The sequence below is a fragment of the Electrona antarctica genome (assembly GCF_951216825.1).
Source record: "Electrona antarctica genome assembly, chromosome: 13".
In the NCBI taxonomy this organism is placed as follows: Eukaryota; Metazoa; Chordata; class Actinopteri; order Myctophiformes; family Myctophidae; genus Electrona; species Electrona antarctica.
Window position 1 is genome coordinate 36438111 of NC_136794.1, and position 25313 is coordinate 36463423.

At 41.8% G+C, this 25313-nt stretch overlaps 1 protein-coding gene across 1 annotated transcript in view; it reads right to left on the bottom strand.

Moving 5' to 3' along the window:
• Positions 1-25313, bottom strand: part of calcrla (calcitonin receptor-like a) — a 44778-nt gene that overhangs the window by 16897 nt on the left and 2568 nt on the right. The window contains exon 2 of the mRNA XM_079518338.1: positions 1938-2042. Within this exon, the coding sequence (XP_079374464.1) occupies positions 1938-1997 (60 nt within the window). The 5' untranslated portion in view covers positions 1998-2042. The remainder of the gene's footprint in view (positions 1-1937; positions 2043-25313) is intronic.

A 25313-nucleotide genomic window follows, 5' to 3' on the forward strand; every position in this document is an offset into this window, starting at 1 on the left:
CATTATTAAGACCTGAGGCCGATTCTACAAATGTCTTCTAAATCCTAACAGTTTTCTTAAAAAACAAACAAAACCGATTTGGTCGCAGAAACGTGAAGGTTCCATTCGGGTTATGAAAACCTTCTAGTAAACTTTAAAATATATGAGATCATACTAATATCAATGAGATTTTGACGAGATCAGGGTTTTTATTTTAAATACAGTATTGCGTGCTTTTTGTGTCCATGTGTCCATTTGTGTGTTCCTGACACATCCCTGCGAAACTGAGCGCTATTCTCGACTTTAACCATTTTCAACCTGGTGTCCCCATGTCATTATACAGAAGAAATATGTTAGAAATATGCTGTACGATGAAGTATATATGGCTTAAGTGGTTAAAACAACATCTGGACCAAACCACTGATATAAGCTATACTGTATGTGCTTATAAGTACTCACAGGAAAACTTGTGCCTGCACCCCATTTTGACCCTGTATTCTTACTGTAAGCCCCCCAGGGGGCTATTAAAACAGGATGGACCCCATATCCCTATTTAGACCACAGGAAGGGGAGTTGAAGCTACGCAGACATCCATTAAATTCATTTGAGCTTCATGGAAAATGTGACCTCTGTACAGAGAAAAGGCCAACCAGATGTGTCCAGTTGAACCGGCGACTCTGTTATGGAACTGTTCCCTCTAACCAGTAAGCAACCATAACAGCCATTCTTTGCTCACCGACTACGGAAACTAAAATTGTGAAATATGATTCTATACTGACTGGACCAGCAGAACAACACGTCTAGAGCACTGTTTCCCCAAACAAATGGGTCACAGACACATTTTTATGGGTCCCTTCCCTTTATTTATTTTTTGTGTCCTACATTTAATAGTACTAGACCTGTACGTGCCCGTCGGCCACCGGCCTACTTGAGAACGATGCAACTTGGGAACCTAATGATACCTGTTGTCAACTTGTCATATCACCCGTTTTAACCATCTGTCTGTGTCCCTTTTGTGTCCATACTGTATATGGAGATTTCTGTAGTATCAATACCCGTTGTCATAGCACCCATTTTAACTGTATGTCTGTGTCCCACATGGATGGAGATCTCTGTATCTGTCTGTAATGGAGATCTCTGTATCTGTCTGTCTGCAAACTGACTGTGAAAAGTGGACTGGTTAAGTAATCAATTGGCAGGTATGGGGTTGCCATCCTACTATAAATGCGCCACGTGTATGTGTGTCTGCATGTGTGCGTGTGTGTACGGTTGTACGGTTCTCGAGTGCGCATTTATAGTAAGATTTGAAAGAAAACTTCACATTAAACATTCATAATGGTATTATTTTTAATAGTACTTTTCCTTTTTTCATTTGACTTTTATTTGATACTCTTGTTTCTTGTTCCTTTTTTCATTTGACTTTTATTTGATACTTGTTTGCATGTGAATGTGATATTTTGAGAGAGGACTTGGGCTGTCCTGCTTGGTCCAGGGAAAAAAATCCTTTTGTAAATAGTTGATCCATTGTGGCTGTATCCAACAAAAACGTTGTGCTTCTTGCCAAATTGTATCCCTGCTCTTTACTGGTAATATAATGCTTTGAAAACTAGATTTTTTTGCCCAGCTCATGAATGTAGCCTGTGATAGTGTGATTAGTGAGCAAGGCAGAAGAAAAACAACTAATCTTAACCCATGGAATGGTGCCATGAACAGCCACCACTATTGTGTTAGGTGGGTTTATGATGGACCCACCCGACACAATAGTGGTGGTCCCCAGGTTGCTCTTAGTCAGGATGGTGGTCCCTCGGTCTAGATTAGAGAACCGTAATTGTCCAAGCCGAATTCCACACATTCTCAACCTCTCTGATACAGAATCATGCCATAGCAGGTAGAACATATATAGCACGATAATGATATGATAAATGTGATTTCAATGACATATCCACCACTGGGCCTACCTCCGCTGGAGTGCACAGCAGCATGAAGGCCGTCATCCACCTCCACCCAGGAGCATCCATCTTCCTATTGGGCACGGCTGCTCAGTGATTGGCCAGGCGATGGATCTGGAAAAGGAGAGAGTGCAGCAAATGATGCACCTTGGCTTCATATCACCCAAGGGGATGTGTGCTCTGTAGCACCTACTGCATCATCGCTCCCACATAGAACACCTAATGACCTATTATGCCTGCCCTGAAGGATGCACAATCCCTCACCACTGGTATTGTGTTTAACCGAGCATGAAAGGAAAGCTAGTATTGTGTTTAACTGAGCATGGAAGCTGTTGTTTGACCATAACAGTCACATGCTATCATCAGCATAATGTCTCTATGCAACTGCAGCCTGTCATGGTCATCTGTCGGTCTCTATGCACTGTAGTTAAGACACTTTTCCTATTCACTAGATGTCCATGGCTCATTACTCTGTCTCTGTCTATGCGCTATAAATATCCATGTCTCAGAGGAAGACATGCTGGCTTCCATGTGTGGAATCCAATCAGCCGTAGCGACTCCGAGGACTTTTAATCCAGGGGTTGAATGTTCCGAGACCTTTTGTCACCTGCACGCCTGCCTGCGGGGCTAGGATCTGATACAGTCGGGGGATTAGAGGTTGGAATTTGCCTGGTGCCAGTAGAAAAACTAATTAAAGTTCTAGTGTGCACCAATGGAACCAAATGGACCCGCAGGGTCCGTTTGTGCACTCACAATTACATTAATTGCATTACACATTTTAGTGTGTAATGCATTAAGATGCATGCTATACAACAGTTCCAACCTCAATTTTTGATTGGTTGAGAGTCAATATCTCATATACTTGCACCTTACTGTATTTATCTTACTTGTAACGTAGCAACAGCAACCAACACACACACACACACACACACACACACACACACACAGAGACACACACACAGAGACACACACACACACACACACACACACAGAGACACACACACAGAGACACACACACACACACACACACACACACACACACACACACACACACACACACACACACACACACACACACACACACACACACACACACACACACACAGTCAAAATATGACCCCCCCCCCAGTCAAAAAACACTTTGTGTTTGAAATAGACACTCATGCTTTCCAAGGTGTGATTTGGGGTCCTAAGGAAGAAAATCAGCTGCTCTGTCTCACACACACACACACACACACACACACACACACACACACACACACACACACACACACACACACACACACACACACACACACACACACACACACACACACACACACACACACACACACACACACACACACACACACACACACACACCTGTGCTTGTCAGGACTCTAACGTCTAACCTCTCTAAAGTTCAAAATAACCGAGCTACAACCTATTTGTGAGGTTATACGTAGATCGGCTACGACGGCTAGTAGAGTTGTGAGCATGTAGAACGTGTGAGGGTCCCCAGGGGGTCCCTCTACTGTACTGTACTGTATTTTCGTGCTCGGACAGACCCAGCCAGGGACCCAGCCAGGGACCGACACACATAGCTCCTTAATGAAGTGGTTGCACCACGTAAAAATATTTTAGGGCAGGGAAATGGTCTATTTCTCAAATTCTACTTTACTTGTGGGAACAATTTCCCGCACGCACGCACACGCGTGCACACACGCACACGCACACGCGCACACACGCACACACGCACACAGTTGGCGCGCCACACACTCTGCCAAATTCCCTGGCTGTTTCTGGCAAGGGTTATTTTTCAGACATTTACAAACTCAACGAGAGGATACATCTGGTCAGATTACAACACAGACGATGTTCCCACGGATGTAACGTACGTGTTCCTTAAAACAAAACATTTTAGTATATAGTAAATAATATTTACTGCCTGAAGCTTTGTTTTTGCAATAGCCATTAAAGACATGCAGACAGCTCCAACCCGTGTAGGCCGGGCAATATATTGACATCGTGATACAGTGTGAGATTAAACGTGATGTCATTACAACATAGCTCTGCTAGTTAAAAAATCCACAGCACGCCACGTCCCTCTGCACTGTAGCAATTATTACACCTGCGCTGCGATGTCTAGCCCAGTCATTGGATGCTCGAACAGTGGTGCTCCCAATCTGATCAACTGGAGGCAAGTCTACACCCACTCACCCACACACAACACAGACACCAAGAGATACCAAGTCAAACTGAATTTGTACTTTTTATACTAATATGTTTTGTCTTGAAGCGAGCCAAATGATTCAGAGAAAAAAGTGTTTTAAGATCGCGCTTATGTTACCTAGCGACAGGGGCGCTGCTAGACGGCAGATATCGTCAACACAATTCTGAATCAGTAAAAACCTAGAAAGACGTCAAGGATGTCAAAGACTCACATGCACATCATTCTGTATAATATCATTACTGTTTTATTCAACCTGTCTCGGAGTACTTTCTACTTTTGGTACTTTAAGTACATTTTTATACCAGTTTCATGATACCAGTATTTTTACTCAAAGTAAATTTGGAATTGCGGACTTTTACTTGTAACAGACTATTTTTAAATTGCGTTATTGGCACACATTGACTTTTTCCACCACTGACGTGTGGGTGGTCCATTCAGTATCATTTGTAGTGCGTCAGAGCGGTCCACCAAAGTGGTTAGTCACGGACACTTTGCACAAGAGCGCTCACGTCACATCACCATGTCACATCTGAGAGCAGTCAAAAAGATGCGGGGGAAAGCAGCCTATACAGTATGCGGAACAGCTGTTGCGATCGCACGCCCCCTGCCTTCTCTTATCAGCTCCCATTGTCCCTGCATAGTGCATAGAAGCAGTGTTATGCTTGTAAACATCCCACACAAGACCCTCTTCATAGAAGCAGTGCTATGCTTGTAAACATCCCATCCAAGACCCTCTTCCGTCACAGGATGTTTTGCACACCGTCCTTCTCAGGTTCCTCTCAGTGGCATTCAGATATCCATTGCCATGCTTGTAACATCATTCCAGTGTGTGTGTGTGTGTGTGTGTGTGTGTGTGTGTGTGTGTGTGTGTGTGTGTGTGTGTGTGTGTGTGTGTGTGTGCATGCCTGCTGTCAGGAAGAAACTCCATCATCTTATTTTTTGAGTGGTGCAAACCACTACAACAAGCTTCTTTGTCTGTATGTTTGTGTACCTGTGTACGTGTCCGTGCACAGGTGAGCATGGTTACTATGGACACTGACATTACGTCAGACCACAGCTGATCAGGCTATATAAGACCTTGCACCTCTCAGTTCACACGGGTGTGATTTTTTATATATATAAAGTATATAATATATATATATAAAGTGCCTTTTAATACTTTTCATTGGATCAATATTTTTGTAACCAACACACAGACATAAAGGGTGTTCAGTAGCATTGAGTTATGAAAAATCTAAAACCTCAAAAATGGAGTTAGGTGGTTTCCTCCCGAGCAATGATACAGTACTGTTGGTGGTAGGAGAGTAGTGATGAAAGATAGTGTCACACAAAATGCAGAGGTGTTGATGGACTGTGTTGTTTATTTGCTACAGTTGTTTCCTAGTTACGTGTGCTGTGTGAAGTCCTGTTGATCTAGTATCATGTGGCAGTGTTTTCTGCAACAAATAGGCTGGACCACAGCCAGCAAACCTCTCACAACCACATAAATCCTATAGCGCCCCTATTTTGGGGACAATCATTAGGTGAAAACAGCAGATCTACAAGCTCTCTATGCGACTCGTTGAACTGCGAGTGCTGTGAGCTTGTAGACCGGCGATTGTCAGAGAGATTTTGTGTACAGGGAAATACTAGTGTACTTAGTATAGAGCCCTGGGGGACCCCATGGTCAACTAGGGTGATTTTGATTCTGTATGAAAAGCAACAGTAGACGGAAGCTAGATTAAAAAAAAGGATTCTCCTTTTCAAAAGTAAAATGACATGTATTAATGCTTGATGCTTGGCTACAACTATATACAAACATCTTGTCTCACGTAGCCAGACAACTATTCCACAATCTCCAAAGTCTGGAACTACACCTCCGGAAAAATATCATACATTTTTTTCATATTTTTTCTTTCCATTTCGGCTAAGCAGCAAGCTATATTATCCTTAGATGATTACTATTTATATTAGGATACATTTCCACGACTGTAAAGACAAAACGAAAGTGGGGAGGAGTCTACACTTCCGCTTTATCGCTTACTCATGATACACTGACACCACTCATGATACACTGGCGCGTAATCAGCCCTTTCAAACTGTGACTCCGCCCACCCCCGGGGGAAGTTGTGATTTGCGCTCGTTCACTGCAATGCAATTTGCGGCATTTTAAAAACAATATTGAGCAGAGTAGCGATTATCAAACGTATTTGCAATGCCATACGTTGAAAGATCTGTTGCCCGTGGACATGGCACGCTACCTCCGCAAGTTAGATAGCATCGGCTGTGCACCGGATGTGACGTTTTTGGGCGTTCCTGTCTAGCGTGGTGTCAGTGTATAGAGCTTCCGATGCTCCAGACTGTATGACGGAAGTATTTGAAAATTGTGAGAGGCAACAGTTTGACCTAACCCTCACAGAGAGGTGCTCTTCCTATTGAACTATGCATAAACCTAGTTAGTGTGGTTGCCCTAACATGGCAACCAGACTAATTTAGGGGTGTAACAATATAGTAACTGTATCGAATTTAATAAAAAAAATCAAAGTATATCGAAATGTAAACGGCAAATATCGTATCGTATCGTTTGACTTTGTATCATATCGTTTTAAAATGGAGATAATCGGTATCATGGTTGGACGAGCATCAGGGCTGCTCCAATGGTGATAATTGTTGCAATGGAACACCATGGTATTTATAGTGTGCCGCCAGACATAAATAAGTATTGAACTTATCACCTACTCGCAGAAGTGACAAGAGCCAGATGGTGATTCTGCATCTTGTCCCCAAAAGCGACATTTGTTTGATTCCATTATCGGGTATTTGAAAGTCAAACACTACACTGTCCACGTCGATACCTCGATACGTACTGTGTACACTGTATAAACAAACAGTAAGAGTATACATAGCAAGGGAAGCTGTGCAGTTGTTCTCAAAAAACGCAGCACTCAGCACCATTAAGGTCTTGTTTTGGGTTTCACGTTTCTAAAGGACTTGCAGGAATGCAGAATTCTGTTAAGCAGTTGGTGGTTGAGAGGAACTTTTGGCTCAGGATTCAGTTTTAAAGCTGAGTTGGACCCCGTTTCCTATTCCAGATGTATTTCCAGCCCAGGTTTTTGATCGATCGTGAAATAAAACATATCATGTAATATACATCTGACCCATAATGTCCCGATGAAATAGAGAAATAAACCTGCTGAAATTTGTTTCTTGGTGTGTGCGACCTTTCTACCTTTTATGATGTTTGATTTAAGCTGGTAACGCACCAAAAGTCAGAGTGCGGTGGTCACAAGAAAGTTTTCTACATACCACTGACCCACCATAATCATAAAAAGGATAATGCAAAAAGGAAATAGCTTTCCTTAGTATGAAGTGTATTATGATGTGATATAGTGTGGTGCTGTTGAGTGCAGTAATGTATAGAGTTGATGTGCTAAACTGGGCCCTGGGCACAAATGAACAAGCGACTGCTGTCATTTAAAGTTCTCTATAACCAGAAATGTGTGAGTGATAATTCTGTGTATCAAATATGATTGTATTCAGGCTTCTGTGTCATGAACAGTCACTCCGTCAGAGCACACAGTGAAAGATCACTGCAGGTGGAAAGGTCCTGTACACACCCAAAAAATCTATGCCCTTCGCTAAACCCCACCCAAAAGCGATTGTCCAATTGTCCAAGCCAACATAGTTTATGAACCGTTGCTAAGGATGACAAGCTTTCGTCACCTCATAGCTGTCAGTGGTATTTTGTATGGCTGTGTTGTTTCTCGATCCCTCTACCATTTCCTGGTATTTCTAATTGAAATAATGTCATGCACAAAATTGTCCAGTGCATAGGTCCAGTGCAAGCCTGGTTGACTAGATTTAGAAGACATTTTGAAGCTCTTGACTGAAATGATTGATTATTTATATGGAGAAATCCCATCATTTTAATGGGTGAGAAGAAAAGCTTGCCATGTCTCCTCTCGTAGTAACCGTTGTTAATGTGCCTATTGGACAAGGACGGGTTGGGGAGGGATTTAGCAAAGGGCTAATTCCAATTTAGCCCAAGACCTGAAATCAATCGGTAGCCTAAAAATGCTATACAGGTACATCATGTTTTGTGTAATGAACTCTGCAACAGCAATCATGCCTTTCAGTACTGGAAGCATCAACAACATACACACACAGACACAGACACAGACACACATGAATAGTCACATTTTGTTGAGTTGAACAAGACCAATCCAGCCCACAACTTAAATGCGTTGGACATCCCTGTGCTAAAGGAAAAGCAATAGTCACAAAAATTGGTGGGGTATATAATCCTGGAATCTGCCTATCATATTATGTTATGGATATCTTGTGTCAGAAGTTGATGTTTCGGCCTGGCGGAAGAGGTCATGGTTTCATTTAAATAAGTAGGGTTCAATTCTGGGCCGTGGCTCAGCGGTCCAGGCACCTTGGCTGGTAATCCAGTCTGGCAGTGTGCCGCGGGTTCGACTCCCGATCCCGACTGCCTTTACTGCATGTCATCCCCCCATCTCTCTCCCCATTTCCTGTCAGCCTACTGTCTGTCCCTCCATAAAAAAATATAAATAAAATAAAGGCGAAAGCCACAAAAAAAAACATTTAAGTAGGGTTCAATTTGGGAACATGCATGCACTCAGCAACTTTCATGACAATCTGCCCATTACTTTGAGATAACTTGCTCAAGAGAGCTCTGTCAATCGTGGTGACTGGGAACTTGAATCCATGTAGACTAGAGAAAAGGTCACCTTTTGGTCGCCAAAATCAGTAGGGGCTTGCTATCCTCCAGGGAGCACACATGAGCTCAGTGAGTCATGAGTCATACGGTTCTTAACTATTCCCAAATCCAAGATGTTTATTAGCATTTTTACCACAGTTGCGGTCCCATCAACTGGCCGGACAGTGGGTGGACCTGGCTTAGGGTTGTCACAATTATACATAATTGTCTAATCCCAATTATCCCAATCGCAATTATTTTGTCATAATTGTGTCCATGTTGAAAAATGTTCATAACATAACAAAGCAGAAATAACAGATCGTACAAGTTGACGACTTGACATCGTTGCAAGCTTGCAGATCAGCTATTTCATCTATTTTTACCTTTTTTTATTGGTTTAATAGAGAGTAATCTATTTCATGATTACTCTCTTCATGATTACGTTATGTGGACAATGAACCCAGGCCCCCAGAGCGGCTGGGAAACATTGAAGACGCCCCAGCCACACCCTACTGGCCAAAGCTGGGACTGCATGCGGGCGAAGTACATGCACAAGCAAAAGAGTGCACAGTTAGGGTTTAACACAGAGCGCTCGTTCATGAATATAGATGTTACGGTCTAACTTGGGACACTAATGGCATACTGTAAATTATTTTTTACTTTAGTGGAGAATGGTATTTCAAAATGTCTGTACTTTTACTTCTACTCCACTACATCTCAGAGGCAAATATTGTACTTTTACTCCACTACATTTATTTTTCCTATATACAGGTTTAATGTTTCTTTTTAGTTCAATGTTTGTTTCAAAAACACCATTGACAATAAAGATAATTTTGTTTTGTCTCAATGTTTGTATTACATCATCATGTTGTAAGATGATGCGAGCGCCCCTCACTTCACACAGGTGTGATTTTTTAGATTTAGATTCTAATTACAAAACATACACTAATCAGTTCTTTAAGTGAGACAGGATGAGATGGAGGCAGAGGACAGGGTGAGATGGAGGCAGAGGACAGGGTGAGATGGAAGCAGAGGACAGGGTGAGATGGAGGCAGAGGACAGGGTGAGATGGAGGCAGAGGACAGGGTGAGATGGAGGCAGAGGACAGGGTGAGATGGAAGCAGAGGACAGGGTGAGATGGAGGCAGAGGACAGGGTGAGATGGAGGCAGAGGACAGGGTGAGATGGAGGCAGAGGACAGGGTGAGATGGAGGCAGAGGACAGGGTGAGATGGAGGCAGAGGACAGGGTGAGATGGAGGCAGAGGACAGGGTGAGATGGAGGCAGATGACAGGGTGAGATGGAGGTAGATGATTCTCTGTGGCGACCCCTGAAGGGAAAAGCCGAAAGGAAAAGAAGAAGAAACACTAATCACTTCAGCCCTATATACATTTCGACCATTTGAAAATAGCCAATCTACAAGCTCACAATGCATCGCATCGGCTATTACAAATATTTTTTTCACTTAATTTAAGTACATTTTGATGCCAATACTTTTGTACTTTCACTCAAGTACATTTTGAGTTCCGAACTGCGCGCCATCGCTCAGCTAAAACAACGGACCAAATATAGCTCAGGACACATAGTAACAGTCCATGGGCACTTCCTACAGTATGCCATTAGTGTCCCAAGTTAGACCGTAACATCTCAGGCAGCCATGTTAGCGAGCGTGGGATGTGTATGCAGAAATCATGCCAGGTCCCTTGGATGCCCAGGGCACCACCAGATGTCAGCGAAAACAATAACAACAAGCACATACAGATGTGAGGGAGGAGGAATCTTCACTACACGAGACTCACTGAAGCAGTGAGTTCCTGGCACAAAACATTTTCAGATGGTCAGTCTTCATGGTACTAAAAAGTTTGAGAACTAATTTTAGAAGACATTTGTAGAATTGGCTTCAAGTCATAATGGGATAATAGGGGGAACGGTTCATTGCGTGGACATGGCCAGATAATGGTTATGTTTCCTGTCAACAGACTTAACCCATTTTGGACTGTGGCCGATTCTAAAAAGCCCTCTAAATCCTGACCTAAGCTTTCTGAAAAACTTCAAATATTTATATAGCAGCATCAAAGTTTTTAAATTTTTGAATACTGTACAGAACCATCTGGACAAATCCACAAAGAACCAATGTATTTAAACCAGTGGTTCTCATGCCAAGGATCCCAACATTATTATTATTGTCCGTGGATGGACCCTCATCTGAAAATTATTTCTGCCAAGGACCCAATACAAGATTTGTGTTTAAAAAATATTCAAAATATCCTACATTTATCCTACATTTTCTCAAAATAAAAAAAAATACAAAAATCTCATGACACATTCTGAGCTTGTAGATTGGCTATTTTTAAATAGTTGATGCTATATTAAAGGACCACTTCACCACTTTTCAACCTTCAATCTTCATATAATTGATCCTCACTAATAATCATGATACAAGACTCTCATAGGAGGGCTGTGGGCAGTTCAGAAACCCGTCCACCAGTGACATCATCGATGGGGAATCCAAGCTAATAGAAACTGCAGGCTTTCTATTCCTGAAAAGTTGCAATGCGAAAATGTTGTCACAATAATAAAAATCTAAATACGTATATGTTTTTAATGTTGTTTAAAAAAATCTGCTTAATAATGATGACAGGTTTCTGACCTGCCACAGCCCTCCTATGAGACACAGACCGAGTAGAAAAAACTCATGGGATTTTATCATGAACATTAGTGAGCACCAATTATATGAAGATGAAAAGTGGTGAAGTGGTCCTGTAACTAATTTTGCTGGTGACCCCTTGAACCCCCTCAAGGACCCCTGGGGGTCCCCAGACCCCACATTGAGAACCACTGCCCACACCTCTATGCATCATGAAAATCTCCAATGCAAAGGGATCTTTGTCACTATTGCAGTGTAGTCCTCTGATTCTCAACTTGGGGTTGGAAAGTTCCTTGAGGGAATTCCAAGGGGACCCCACTTAGATTATTAATTTAGGAAGCAAACAGAACCTTATGGATCTGTAACTCTGTGAGTGAAATGGAACCAAATTGACACACTACAGGTGGGTAAAAGTGACAACAATGTATTTGGGTTAAAGTTTCAGTTTGTCTGTCTGCAATAAAGGTTAATATTCAAAGTTCACGTCTTCTACCACAGTACCGACTATCCCCCAAGCAACCGCATGAAGTGTTAACTCTTGGGCAACTCAAATCATCGTAGTGTGTGCATTTTGAGATTGGATAGAACCACATTTCAAAATCGGTTAAGATTTAAAATTTCCTGTAGTGTTAGCCCAGGTTCAAGGACAAATGCACAACATCACTACTACTATACACTGCACATCTTGATGGATGGGCCAAGGCATTAGGGATGGGTAAAACATTAGGATTGGAATGTCAATTCCTTTGTTCTTATATCACCATGTTAACACCAGAATACATATGTATTCATATTTAGTATTAAGCATGATTTAACGGCAATGGTTCAGGGGTAGAGTGGCCACTTGCAGTTCGATTTAATATCATAACCGTATCGTATCAGGAGGTCGCTGTTGATTCCTGTCCCTACAAGGGATATTAATGGTAAATGGTAAATGGTGCATTTATATAGTGCCTTTATCCAAGGAGCTTTACATAGATTGTGCATTACATTCACCCATTCACACACACATTCATACACCGATTGCGGCGGAAGCCATGCAAGGTACCAACCAGCACATCAGGAGCAATTTGGGGTTCAGTGTCTTGCCCAAGGACACTTCGACATGTAGCCAGGAGGAGCCGGGATTCGAACCGCCGACCCATGGATCATTGGACGACCTGCTCTACCTCTTGAGCCACAGTCGCCCCTTAATCAAAACATCACAACATTTGTTCCTCGTTTCCTTAGTTGTGTGTCATCACTCACTGTCAAAGACATGTCTTGAATACTGCTGGACGCCACGTTATGGCCAGCTGTCTCACTATGTTTATAGAGTAACATACTGTACGGCAGGGTTCCCCAATTAATCTTCCTCAAGGGCCATATTTGGACTAGGGAACCAGCCTGGGGGCCAAGTCCGCACTCCGCACGCGCGAAAAATTGGGTTTTTTATTTTTCCATTCATTAATTAAAAATTGTTCTCAACCAGTGGTCCGGGGACCACCAGTGGTCCTTGAGGGGGTGCCCAGTTTGACATGCATAGGCTACTGACCCCCATTTAATGCCATTTATATTTGGGACACCCCCCCAAAACAAAACCAAAAACTTATTTTTTATTTTTTTTAATTCTTCCAGGGGCCGCAAATGGCCCGCGGGCCGCCTATTGGGGAACCCTGCTGTACGGCAACATCGGCAAGCTCACGTTTCATTGCCATTTAATGATTTTAAATGAGAATTCCGCAGTAGACGTTTTTTTATTCAATTCTGTTGATCATTTGTATATTAGTGATGCATTCAATTAATCAATATGGCAATATATCGATATAACATCCGGACGATAGCCTAGGTGAATCGATCGAGAGGCTGCTGTATCGATACGGCAATGAACAGCATGAATTATCTGGGTGATCAGTGTTGACAAACGTACCTCTGTTTAACGTTATCAAAGCCCCCCTTGCAAGTTGCAATGCACTCCCTTCCCATATACCCCTTGTTAGGATGTTTAGACATTTTATTTAAATGTAAAGATCTCATGTGGGCCTGAAAGTGTTTTATTGTATTTGTGCAACATGGACATAATTTTGAATAAATGTATAAATCGATATATATCGTATCGTGGCCTCTGTATCGTGATACATATCTATCGTGAGATTGCATGCAATATCCACCACTAGTGTATATGAATGAATATATAGGGCTATATATATATATAATATAGTTTAAAGGTATATTCAGTGATTTGACTTAATTCAAATATCACTTGTTTTTTCTTTTTTTCTGGATAATCCTCCCTACTATAGAGTGTGCTGACCATATAAGGAGTTCCTGTCCCCAGTGAGCCCCTGGGGTCAAAAAACCCTAGTTTCAGTTTTGGTGGCGGGTGGCAAAGCCTTCATCCAATCAGGATGAGAGGGGCCTTCCTCCAATCATGATCGAGTGGGGGCAGGCCTTGGTGTACATGCTGTTGGCCTGTTGCACTTCCCCCCACTGTAGAGCGTGCATGTGCACATTTTGTTACCGGGCGGACTGGGTGGTTTTCCAAATCACCCAAATCACTGAATGCTCCTTTAAGTAAATTAGCCAAGCACCATTTAGTTCAGAAGGAGGTGCAGTGAAACTAGGTGATCTGACCATAGGAAAGAATCCACATCCAAAGGCCTGTCATCCAAAGGATCTAGTTTACGCATGGGAAAATATTGTAAAAATACATGCGTTAAAAATAAAGAGGGGAACACCATGTGATGCACCTGCTGCATAGTTGCCGTGATGCACCTGCTGCATAGTTGCCTCCTTGGTGTCGATATTAAATGTTTTGACGTAGCTAAGAGCGCTATGGTTTGGCTTTGGTTTAAAACAGTCTAACCTTGTCGATCATGTAGGCCGGGGTAACCTGAGGCACATATTATAGCCAGGAAGGAAATATGTGACCAATTGAGCAGGTTGTTTCCATAGTCCAGTTGCCAGAATAAAACAACCTAGGTTGCAACAGTTAATTGAACTATGAATGAATTTATAATTTTAAAATTATACAAAAAAAATGATGTGATGCATTGTGAGCTTGTACATCAGTTAATTTTACTAGTTTTAGGTGATACCGCATGATACATGCTGTGGCAGCGGTGGCCGAACGGATAGCGGCGCGGTCTAGATACCGGAAGGTTCCCAGTTCGAATCAGCCGTCCGACACGTTAAAATTACCACCGCTGAAATGCCCTTGAACAAGGCATCAACCACTACGATGAAATGTGTTCTATGAGCAGGGCCTGGCTGGAAACAAGTTCTTGAGCTTAGCCCAGATACCCTGGGTAAATATAGATTTCATTTCATTTCATTTCATTTCATTTCATTTCATTTCATACATTATAAGTTTAGTGTGAAGTGAGGGGCGCCTATGTATTTATAGTCTTACGTGATTTAGTGCCCTAAATAAACATTAAAGTCCATAGACTTGGCTGGCAAACAATTAACGTCAAGTGCTCTAAACAAACATTGGAAAAAAAGGAAAAATCCTGCACACTGTCTTCAAATGCAGTTAAAAAGTTGTAATGGGAAGATCAAACAGAAAATAAATGAAAGTGTTTTCATGTCAAATCATTTTATTCTGGCACATGCATTGTTTAGGTCATGGGTTCTCAACCCGTGGGCCGCGACCCCTCAGGGGGTCGCCAAATTATTTTGGGGGGTCCCCAAATTATTTTCAATTATTTTTGCAACTGAATGGCTGGAAAATGGAAATGAAGAGTTTACATATAGTACACATAGTACATGCATACACCTTCCCTAATGATTATATCTGGTTTCAGTATTTATTTATGGTGTATTGTCTCTATTATTAAGGTTATTGTAGCAGTCAATTTATATTGGGGGTCGGGAGGGGGCGGGGTGGGGGTCCCGAGACACAACGTTGAGAACCCCTGGTTTAGGTGCATCTAGTGTGTTGGATATAAACTGTAAATGGACTTACATGTTTGTACAATAGGCAACGGCCGCAACACCATTGCTATGGTTATCTCCTTAAAGAAACTGCGATCTTAGCACACTACATCTTGATAAAACAGAATCTATTCTTTTCGGTTCCAAAGTCCAAACATTCCCTCAGTAAGGTCAACATAAATGACTTCAAGGTTAAAGTTGATGACATAGTATCAGCAAAGACGAGATTGCATATTTGGGCTGTATTCTCGACAACAAGCTGACAGGCGAAAGCATGGCAACAAAAGTTGATCAAAAAAGTTAATTAAAGAACAATATATTCTTGTGCAGAATTTCCTCTGTCAACAAAAGTGCTAATTCAGCCCTATGCTTCTACCTCTTCACAAGAATCACAATGTCACTTAAAAGGACACGTCACACCTGTTGCTGCAACCAGATCTTATTGTAATGATGTTTGGGAGACAAGAAAATCTTTCCTGGGGTTTGTATGTGGGTAATATGTCTTTTTCCCCACTATGTACAAACATTTTTTATTTAAAAAAAAATTAATGAAACGATTTAGATATTTTTTGTGTTATTGATGATATAGAATTGTGTTGTTATTCTTCCCGTCATGTCTATGAATTGATTGCATAGAGCCTAAATGGAAACAAGACTGCAAGGACTTTTTTTTTTGTGCTATCCCTTGTGTACTCTGTTGCTGGCCTGAAATGGCCTGAAAGTGAACTAAACAAACTAAGAGATCCCAGTCTTCAATTTCAAATGTATAATTGATTAAAGAAAATGTCCGTTCTCAGACCTTCGCCAGGCGAATGTCTGTATTTGTTTAAAAGGTTGATCTCCTCCCACAACATCTAGTCAAGCATAAAAAGATTGAATTTCACATTTTGTTTGTTGCCGTGCCTAGTGGTCATTAAGTTGACATTTCGTATACTCACAGGGATTAGCTGGCCAAGATCCACCCTGGGATCTTAAATGGTTGTTTACATGTTCTTCCTCTGTTTATCTCAGGGAAAGATGGTTGTGGTTTACATCTGCATGTTGCATCAATGTAGGATCACCTCAATTATCTTATATGTATTTATTTATTTTATCTGGGGGAATAAACACTAAAGCCAGGAAATACCTGCTGTGATCTGCAAACCCGTCTATATCACTGGCCTGAGGCTCGGCCAACTACATCTAAATGATGTTACTCGATCCTCTCCAGTAAATGCATGACACATTCTCATGTTCCGTCGTAATGGCATTCCTGAGTCAGTGAAGGAACATGGTGTTACAATGAAGAAACAATGGGGTGGACAAGCGTCATATGTTGCCATTAGCTCATTTCAACAACAAGCTAGGTTAACTTATAGGTTCCAGTGATATGTGCAGTCATTTTGAGGGGCAGGTGCTCAAGTGAAAAAAGGGCACCTTGTGTGGCGCGTGGAACCGCTGGCTACCTTAATGTGTGTGAGATTTATAGATTTTGGGGCATAAATAATATAGGCTAAATAGACAATTTTAATCCAGAATTGATCGATGTCACCATGGGCCACATAATGTACGCTGTACACAACAAATATTAAATGAACAAACTGTACAAAAAACTAACTTTCAAAAGGGCACTTTGCTGTCCAGTCTGCCAGTTGGACGGTGAACCTCAGGACTTCAGGCTACTTACTGTATGTATGTGAGAGGTTCCCTACTGTCCTTGCAAAGACCAAAAATAACCCTGGAGCAGGATCAAATTCAAAGCTTTTTTAAGACGGCCACAAGGAAGCTAAAGAATATCCTCTCTGCGCACGCCGTGGGCCCTAGACATGACCTCCAAGGGGGCTATTCACGTCACTGGTGACACGCTTACAGTATGTTGCTCTGCTGTGTAGGTTCCTCAGCAACACGTTGTGTGTGAGTTAACATACGGACATGAAATATGCATGAGGAGTCCAAGCTGCTTCTTTTCACCCGACAGTATTACTGCATGGTTTTTGTGAGGGTACCTACCACCCTAAGCCTAGGGGACACGGGGAGAACATGCAAACTCCACACAGAAAATCCCTTTCGCCAACCCTACCCAGGGTATGGGCACTGATGACGCAGAGGAGAGAACACGCCTCCAGCGCCCACAGCGTCCCCAGCGGGAATCGAACCCAGGACCTTCTAGCTGTGAGGCGACAGCACTGCAAGCTAGCTCTTATGAGTGATGCACTCGTCGCTTATCTTAGCTACGAGAAGATTCTTGAGATTCTGCTTGAATCAATGAGTGAGTTGAAGAAGGCTGTACATTGTGATGGACAGCGGACAATAAGCTATCTTTCTAATAATAATGTGCAGCAGTCACAGAATAACTAAGAAGGAACAGTAGCACAAAAGCACACAATGGAGACACGGATACACGCACGAGCACAAGGGGCAGGACCACACTACACACGCACAAATGCACTGACATTTTGTACGAGCACACAAACCCCACTTCCCAGCCAGGGACCTTTTCTTCTTTTCTGTCCGGCAGAAGCCCCCTCCCAGCCAGTAAATCAGGAAGGCTGTTGCTCGCTGACAGTTTGTTTAGCTCACACAAGCGCAGAATACCCGCTGGGAAACTGCACAGACTGTTTCCACTGTGTCCAATATCTTATGCAGTCTGCACTCTGCACACATGCACCGCTACGGCCCACATCACAGGCAACTGAGGCAAGAGACCCCGAACTGAAGCTTTTGAAGACAGGGACACATAACAGATCTCACCAGGCATTCTATGTGCTGAAATCGTGTTAGATACTGATAATAATAATAAGTAAGACGCGGGAAGTGAACAAAGCTGTTGTGGCAGTCTGACTGACACACACACACACACACACACACACAGACAGACAGACAGACAGACAGACAGACAGACAGACAGACAGACAGACAGACAGACAGACAGACAGACAGACAGACAGACAGACAGACAGACAGACAGACAGACAGACAGACAGACAGACTTCGCAATCACTTTGTTCGCAATAATAATAATAATAATAATAAAATCCAGTCATAATGTATGAGTGGAAACACTCACAAAAGGTTTCACATCCACAAAACCAAATCCAGGGCAGCTACAGAGACAGAGAGTGATGCATATCAACATTGTTGTCCTTTACTGTAACAGTGTAACATGATAACCTCCGGCCTGAGGTGAGGGGGCAGATTTGAGATTCAATAACGGTCTTACAGAAGGTTCACTTGAATGCACATGAAGGGCAATAAAACATGATATATTATAGGCTATTGTTGTAGCGCCCCGGGGTGTGCAAACATGCTTGGCAGGATTTTCCAGCATACCTCGCTCACACTTAGAATATTGTTCATTCTCGTATTCATTATAGGCCTACTGTTTGCTATTCGTCTACGTGTAGCCATTTATTTTTATATGTGTAAATTTAATAGGTTGCAAAAGCTCAGGCTGTCACAATTATTACATAATCGCCTAACCACAATTATTTTTTGCGTAAACAAAAATAGCAGAAATAGCAGATCTACAAGCTTACAACACGTCACAAACTATTTCCGCTATTTTGTGATTTTTTTGGAGGGGAAACAAAAAATTCAATATGTTCAGTGATTTCTTATTAAGTTATTTGTCATATATGCCCTGTGCAATTTGTGATTACGAAGCCTAAAGGTGTTTGCACACTGGTACGTACTGGTACTTTGGAGAACTTAAAGGGGAATACCACTCATTTTCCACATTTTACTATGTCATTAATATACTGTACCTTAACATGGTGAATCTCATCTTGATGACATCATCAAGATGTGATTCACCATGTTAATGGTGAATTCCCCTTTAATAAAATAAAATAAATCAATCTCACGTTTGCACAGTTTTTTCTGACCAGGGTCGATTTCTATCCGTATTCAGCAAATGTCACCCTTTGAGCAGTATTGTGTCCTTCCAGAGCCACCATTGCCTACTTAACATGTCAGCATAGCTCGAGGAATCATGAAGGATTCAAGCCATCCCAACCGCAGACTGTTTGAGATGCTGCTGCATGGAAAATGGTTTCGCAGTCTCAAAGCCACAGGAAATAGACTACAAAAAAGCTTCTTTCCCCGAACAATCAGATGAATAGGGAATCAGGGAATAGGAAAACCCTAGCCCCCCTGCACCTTCGACCTCTTCTCGCACTATTAAGCTCGAATTGCAACTAAAATTGTTGTATATTTTATGGAACGGAGCCTACTGCGAAGTTGTTCACACAAAGTTCACATAACTTTGCGAACAAGAAGGCACTGGAGCAGCTCAAACGATTTATTCGTCTTCGTCAGGTCGTATTCGTATTCATCTTCGTCAGGTCAGGGTCCTGATTGACCTGACGAAGATGTAACTTACACATCGAAACGTTGTCACTTTTTACTTTCACCCTGTTATAATAAACTAAGGGCCTAAATCGTCTGAGCTGCTCCAGTGCCTTCTTGTTCACATGTTATATGTCCTGCTCCTGAGATGCACCAGACTGGCCTGCTATAGGCTAGAGGCGCGGCTGGAACTCCCTTCTACATTATTCACATAACTTTGCTACTACATGGAAAACATGCACATACGATACATACGATGTACATATGATACATACTCTTTTTACTCTTTGTTTGCTCTTTTTTGCAGTCTATATTTTATCCATGTTTGCTGTGTTTGCTGTGTTTATTGTTTGATGTTATATTATAATTTATATTTGCTGCTGCATTGTCTGAAGGAAGCCAAACAAAAATACGTTTTACTCTTGTACCTGTACACAAGATGTAACAATAAAGTACAACCTTGAACATTGATTTTGTTTTGTTTCCGCTGTTGTATCATTTCCCAACTACCCACCAGTGCTCACAGACGTGCATACGATGGTTAGACCGTATGTCTAACCATCGTACGTATTAGTCCGACAACACCGTCGCTCCCGACATGCATGGCCGGTTACAACTAATCCGTGGTGGGTTAAAACTCACTTGTGGCTCCCGACATACGTGGCAGGTTAAAACTAACCTGTGGCTTCCTGTGAGATTAGATTTAGGGTTTGGGTAGGGTGTCGGACTAATGCCTGTCGGACAGTTAGTATGTCGGACCAAACACATGCACCCGTGCTCACATTGAAGAGAGACAGCCAGGGACAGTGATCTGTACCTGGGGACAGTTAGAGGAGAGGCAGGGTGTGGAGCTCTCTGTAGCAGGAACAATTAGACAAACACCGGCAGTTTGACTCGGCCACACTCGGTCAATTCTGAAGCAATTGTTATAATTTAAAGTTGTCAATAATCCATGAAGTGTCTATTTTCATATGGTGTATCAGTCATGATTGTATTGTCTTTCTATAAAACGATATCAAGCGAGAAGCAAACATCGGAACCCAATGGGCGCACAGAGCTCGACTTCACTCAAGTCCACACCACTCAATCACACATTCACCCCAGCTGGTCACTCACTCAACCGGCAATTGTAAAAGCTGAGGTGCAGCCAATTCTATGGACTTTAATGTTTGTTTAGGGCACTAAATGTGTATAATAGATTTAAACACTCTTTTGTTCCCCTGTCAATCAAAATGCTCAATCAGAGATTGCCGGATGCACTTTACTGACTCCGAGATTCAGGGATTGCCAAAAGCACTTTATTGACTAGTTGCACTTTATCAAGGGAATGTGTGCAATATCTCTGTTTTGTGTATGTTGGGTGTTTCATGGTGTTTTTCCTTTTTGTATGTGAACGTGTCTGTTATTTGTATGCAGCTGTGACTCTGTCTCCAAGACAAATTTCTCCCAAGGGAGACAAATAAAGACAACCTTGAACCTTGAACCTAAATGACAACGTAAGACGTCATGTGGACGATATAAATACATCTTGTAACTAATTTTGTTTAAGAAACAAGCCAGGATGGCTAAAGGAAACCTCCTTGTCATGCAGTAGCCAAGTCGGACCCCCCGCTGACGTACAAAAGCAAAACAAAAAAAAGGCGCCCCTCACTTCACATGGATGCGATTTTAAAAAAGCTTAAAAAACGACAAAACAAATCAAAATATTTTCAGATGGAGGTCTACCCAAATACATATTGCGTCCTTGGCAACAGGTTTGAAGAAGCACTGCTCTATGACTGTTGACAGAGAGACTGGGCCCTCTACTTGCCTCTGGTGCAGTGCAGACGTACTGGACTGCAGTCCAGGAAATGATGCGTCGTTGCATCCCAACTACCCTCATGTTTGGTTGAGAACTGAAGACCTCAGTGGACCTCATGTTTGGACCACCGCCTAAAGACGGAACTACTCTACAGTAGGCTGGGTTCAGTGGTGGAAAGTAACTAAGTACATTTACTCATGGACTGTACTTAAGTACAATTTTGAGGTATTTGTATTTCCAATCATTTTACTTCGACTCCACTACATCTCAGATCCAAATATTGTACTTTTACTCACAAATTGTTTTTGAAAACTTTAGTTACTAGTACTTGGTAGATTTGGATTATTATTACAAAACATACATTTATAACCACCACTTCAGCTCTACATACATTTCGGCCATTTGAAAATAGCAGATCTACAAGCTCACAATGCGTCGTGACTCGCGATGCAATGCATTGTGAGCTTGTAGAACTGCTATTTTCAAAAGATCATTTATACATTTGAAAACTTGAAATGGGACAGTCTGCACAATGAGTACTTTTACTTTTGTACTTTAAGTACATTTTGAAGCCAATACTTTTGTACTTTCACTCAAGTACATTTTGAATTCCGGACTTTTACTTGTAACAAAGTATTTCTATATTGCAGTATTGACACTTTTACTTGAGTAAAACATGCGAGTACTTTTTCCACCACTGGCTGGGTTGAACTACTTTGCAAATTTCCGGTGGTGATTTTGCGACTCATAGGGCAGCTCTCACTGAGGCTGGGGTCCACCAGAAGTGGGCCCGTGAAAGGAATTCTGTATCTGTACCATCTTGGGGTGTGCCTAGCATACCTCGGGCACAATCACAAGTTTAAGCCTGATTTATGCCTGTGTCGTACGCCAAAAATAGCCGATCTACAAGCATTTCAAGCTCATAGGTCAGCTATTTTCTGTGTGTGACACCGGCGTGCAACTAAGTATAAACTACTAAGCATTATTGTTCATTGCCCTATTAATTATACTTAGAGAATGTCTTAACATAACATGTAGATAGATGGATAGAATTCTTTATTTCTGTGTCATGCACCATAATACTCAGCCTACATGGACTTACAGGACAATAGCCTACTGTAAATCATAAATCATTGCATAGGTGTACAATATAGAACAAAAATAGGAGTTTTTCAAATTCCATTTCAAATATACAGAACATGCCTTTTCCCCCAAGCCTTACACACGAAATCTGCCAAAACAAAATACCTTTCCTAAAACACAATGCAAGTCTTTCATCAATCATCATCTTGTTAACACAAATAGATGACATTTTAATGGACAGTAAAACAAGAAATTAACCTCACTTTCAATTTCCTCCTAAATCAAATCACACAACAAACAAAGTGTATCCTCCTCAGGAGTAGCCTACCAATGAATCTACCCGTTTCTAAAGCCAATGGTAAAGTCTGAGAAGGTAGCCAGGCACAAAATGATCTTTGACTCTTAGAAACATTATGCGTGACATAAGGTTCAGGAGCATAATTATTCTTAATAAGCAAATGTTCCTAGTTTTGGTTTGTACAATAAGGCAGCAGACTTTCTCTCTTTATATTTAAAGAACATTTAAGTCTGCATTTCATGAATATAATCCATCCAAATAAATAAATAAATGATGACTTATTCATAAAAAGATAAAATAAAGATTTAATTTCATTGGCCCAGGGATGCTAACAACTAACAAGTCTATTCCAATGTCTCAACATCTCACCTTTACGGCTGATTTTTACTCCGCTAATAGCCAAAACTGGTGTAAGCTTATGGAAGTTTCAACTTACATTTTCATGGAAATGTAAGCATAATCTGAAACAGGACATACACAAGATATACTTATACCAAGATATAATTGCATATATGATATCCTAAATCCTGACAAGCTTTCACCTTGTTCAGTACTGAACCCAAAGCTCTACCATCTGAATCAGTTAAAATTAGTGACAGGAGATTCATCGGCAAACATATCTGTATCAGCCGATTCTAGTTGTTTTTGGTTAATCGGCATCAGAATCAGTCCGCTTGCCTTTACATATAAACATGCTCAAAGTAACAGCTTGAACAGATCTACAAGCTCACAATATTAAATATAAGGAATTAAAGTTAAATCTGACTTGCCTAAGCCTGCAGTGCAATGCAAAATGTATTTTTCAGAATGGACAAAATCATTATAATTTCTTAATACAGAATGAGATCATATCGGTTATTGGCATATTAACGAAGAATTATATCGGATATTGATATCGGCCAAAATGTCTCATCGGCACATCCCTAGTTAAAACCTGCATGCCTTCCTTGAAGTTCAATATGTTGTTGTTAATAAATTAATTATGATCATTATTGCATATGAAAAACCATTGGCCATGGGTAGTTGTATGCACCCGTATCAATCTGTGTGAGACCTGCCATAATATACCTTCTTACATTCCTCCCTATATTGAGAAGTTGGCATGGCATGTCTTACTGCACCACTCTCTTCAACAATACTAATAGGCTATAACATTACAAAATGATACCAGTAAGACGCACTGAGGGCGAGGTCGTGCTGAAACTACAAGTCTGGGAATGCCCATATATAGACCCTTTTTTTATTGACGTTTTCTGGTTGGGTAGGGCGAAAAATGTGTGCTGATTAGTAATGCCAGGCGGGGCCTCGGGCCAGCCCAGTTAGGGCCCAGGTAGAGCCGGCCCTTAATTTTCGGGCTTGTTGAGAACTCTATAGTTTTCGCCAGCTTGCCGGCTGCGCTAATAACTTTGGGGCAGGCCCGTCTAGAGTTTGAATGGACAGGTATCAGTTAAAAGGGAGACATCGAAGAGGAAGGACAGGTGGGGTAGGATCAACATCTGGAATGTCAGAACAGGTCAGCTCCATATATGGAGATCTAAGGGTTTGAGGTCAGATGTAGAGTTGCTGCGGCCGGCTCCATATATGCAGATCTAGGTGATAACCCAGTCTTCTCCATGTGTGGCTAGCTAGGGTTTGATGAGGTCAGTGTCATTGTCATGATCTTCATATATGGAGACGGCCATATATTGTGCGTGTCACGGGGCGTGACGGACTGACGCCCATGTCTTCATTTATGGAGACGGACATATATGGAGCGTGTTACGAGGCGGACTGACGGCCATATATGGAGGTGTGATGTGTCACGAGTGATGGACTGACAACCATATGGAGGCGTGGCTGGTGGACGGACTGACCTACCGTCACAATTAGCGTTATTACTCAATACCCATCATTGTATTTGAAGAAGACTGATGGAATTATGCTTGCATAGGGAGCTAAATGAAGGAAGCGTTTCACTGCATTTCTGTTTTCTATGAGTCATGTGTGATTACTGATTAAGCAGAATCGTCATCATCAGCCTATGCGCACCTGCGGAAGAGAGAAAACCTGTGCACAGCATGAACAAGGTGAAATGCATTGTTTCCAATGCTTTGGCAGAATTTTCTCTCTAGCTTGTAGTTCAATAGTGTTTTGCTAAACACATGTGCGCGCACGCGCACGCGCACACGCACACGCACACACACACACACACACACTTATTATTCCAAGACAAGAAACAATAATACTTCAAGACTCCCACTGCAACCACTTCAAAATGAAACACTGACAAGCATAGCGCCTGATTAGACTTACAGAACACTGTGTGAAATGTATTGTCCTTCATTGCTTGACTGCGAGAAAATGCAATTTAATGCACAGCAGGAATTCCATTGTGAACCAACTCTGAAAATAGGATTTCTCTGG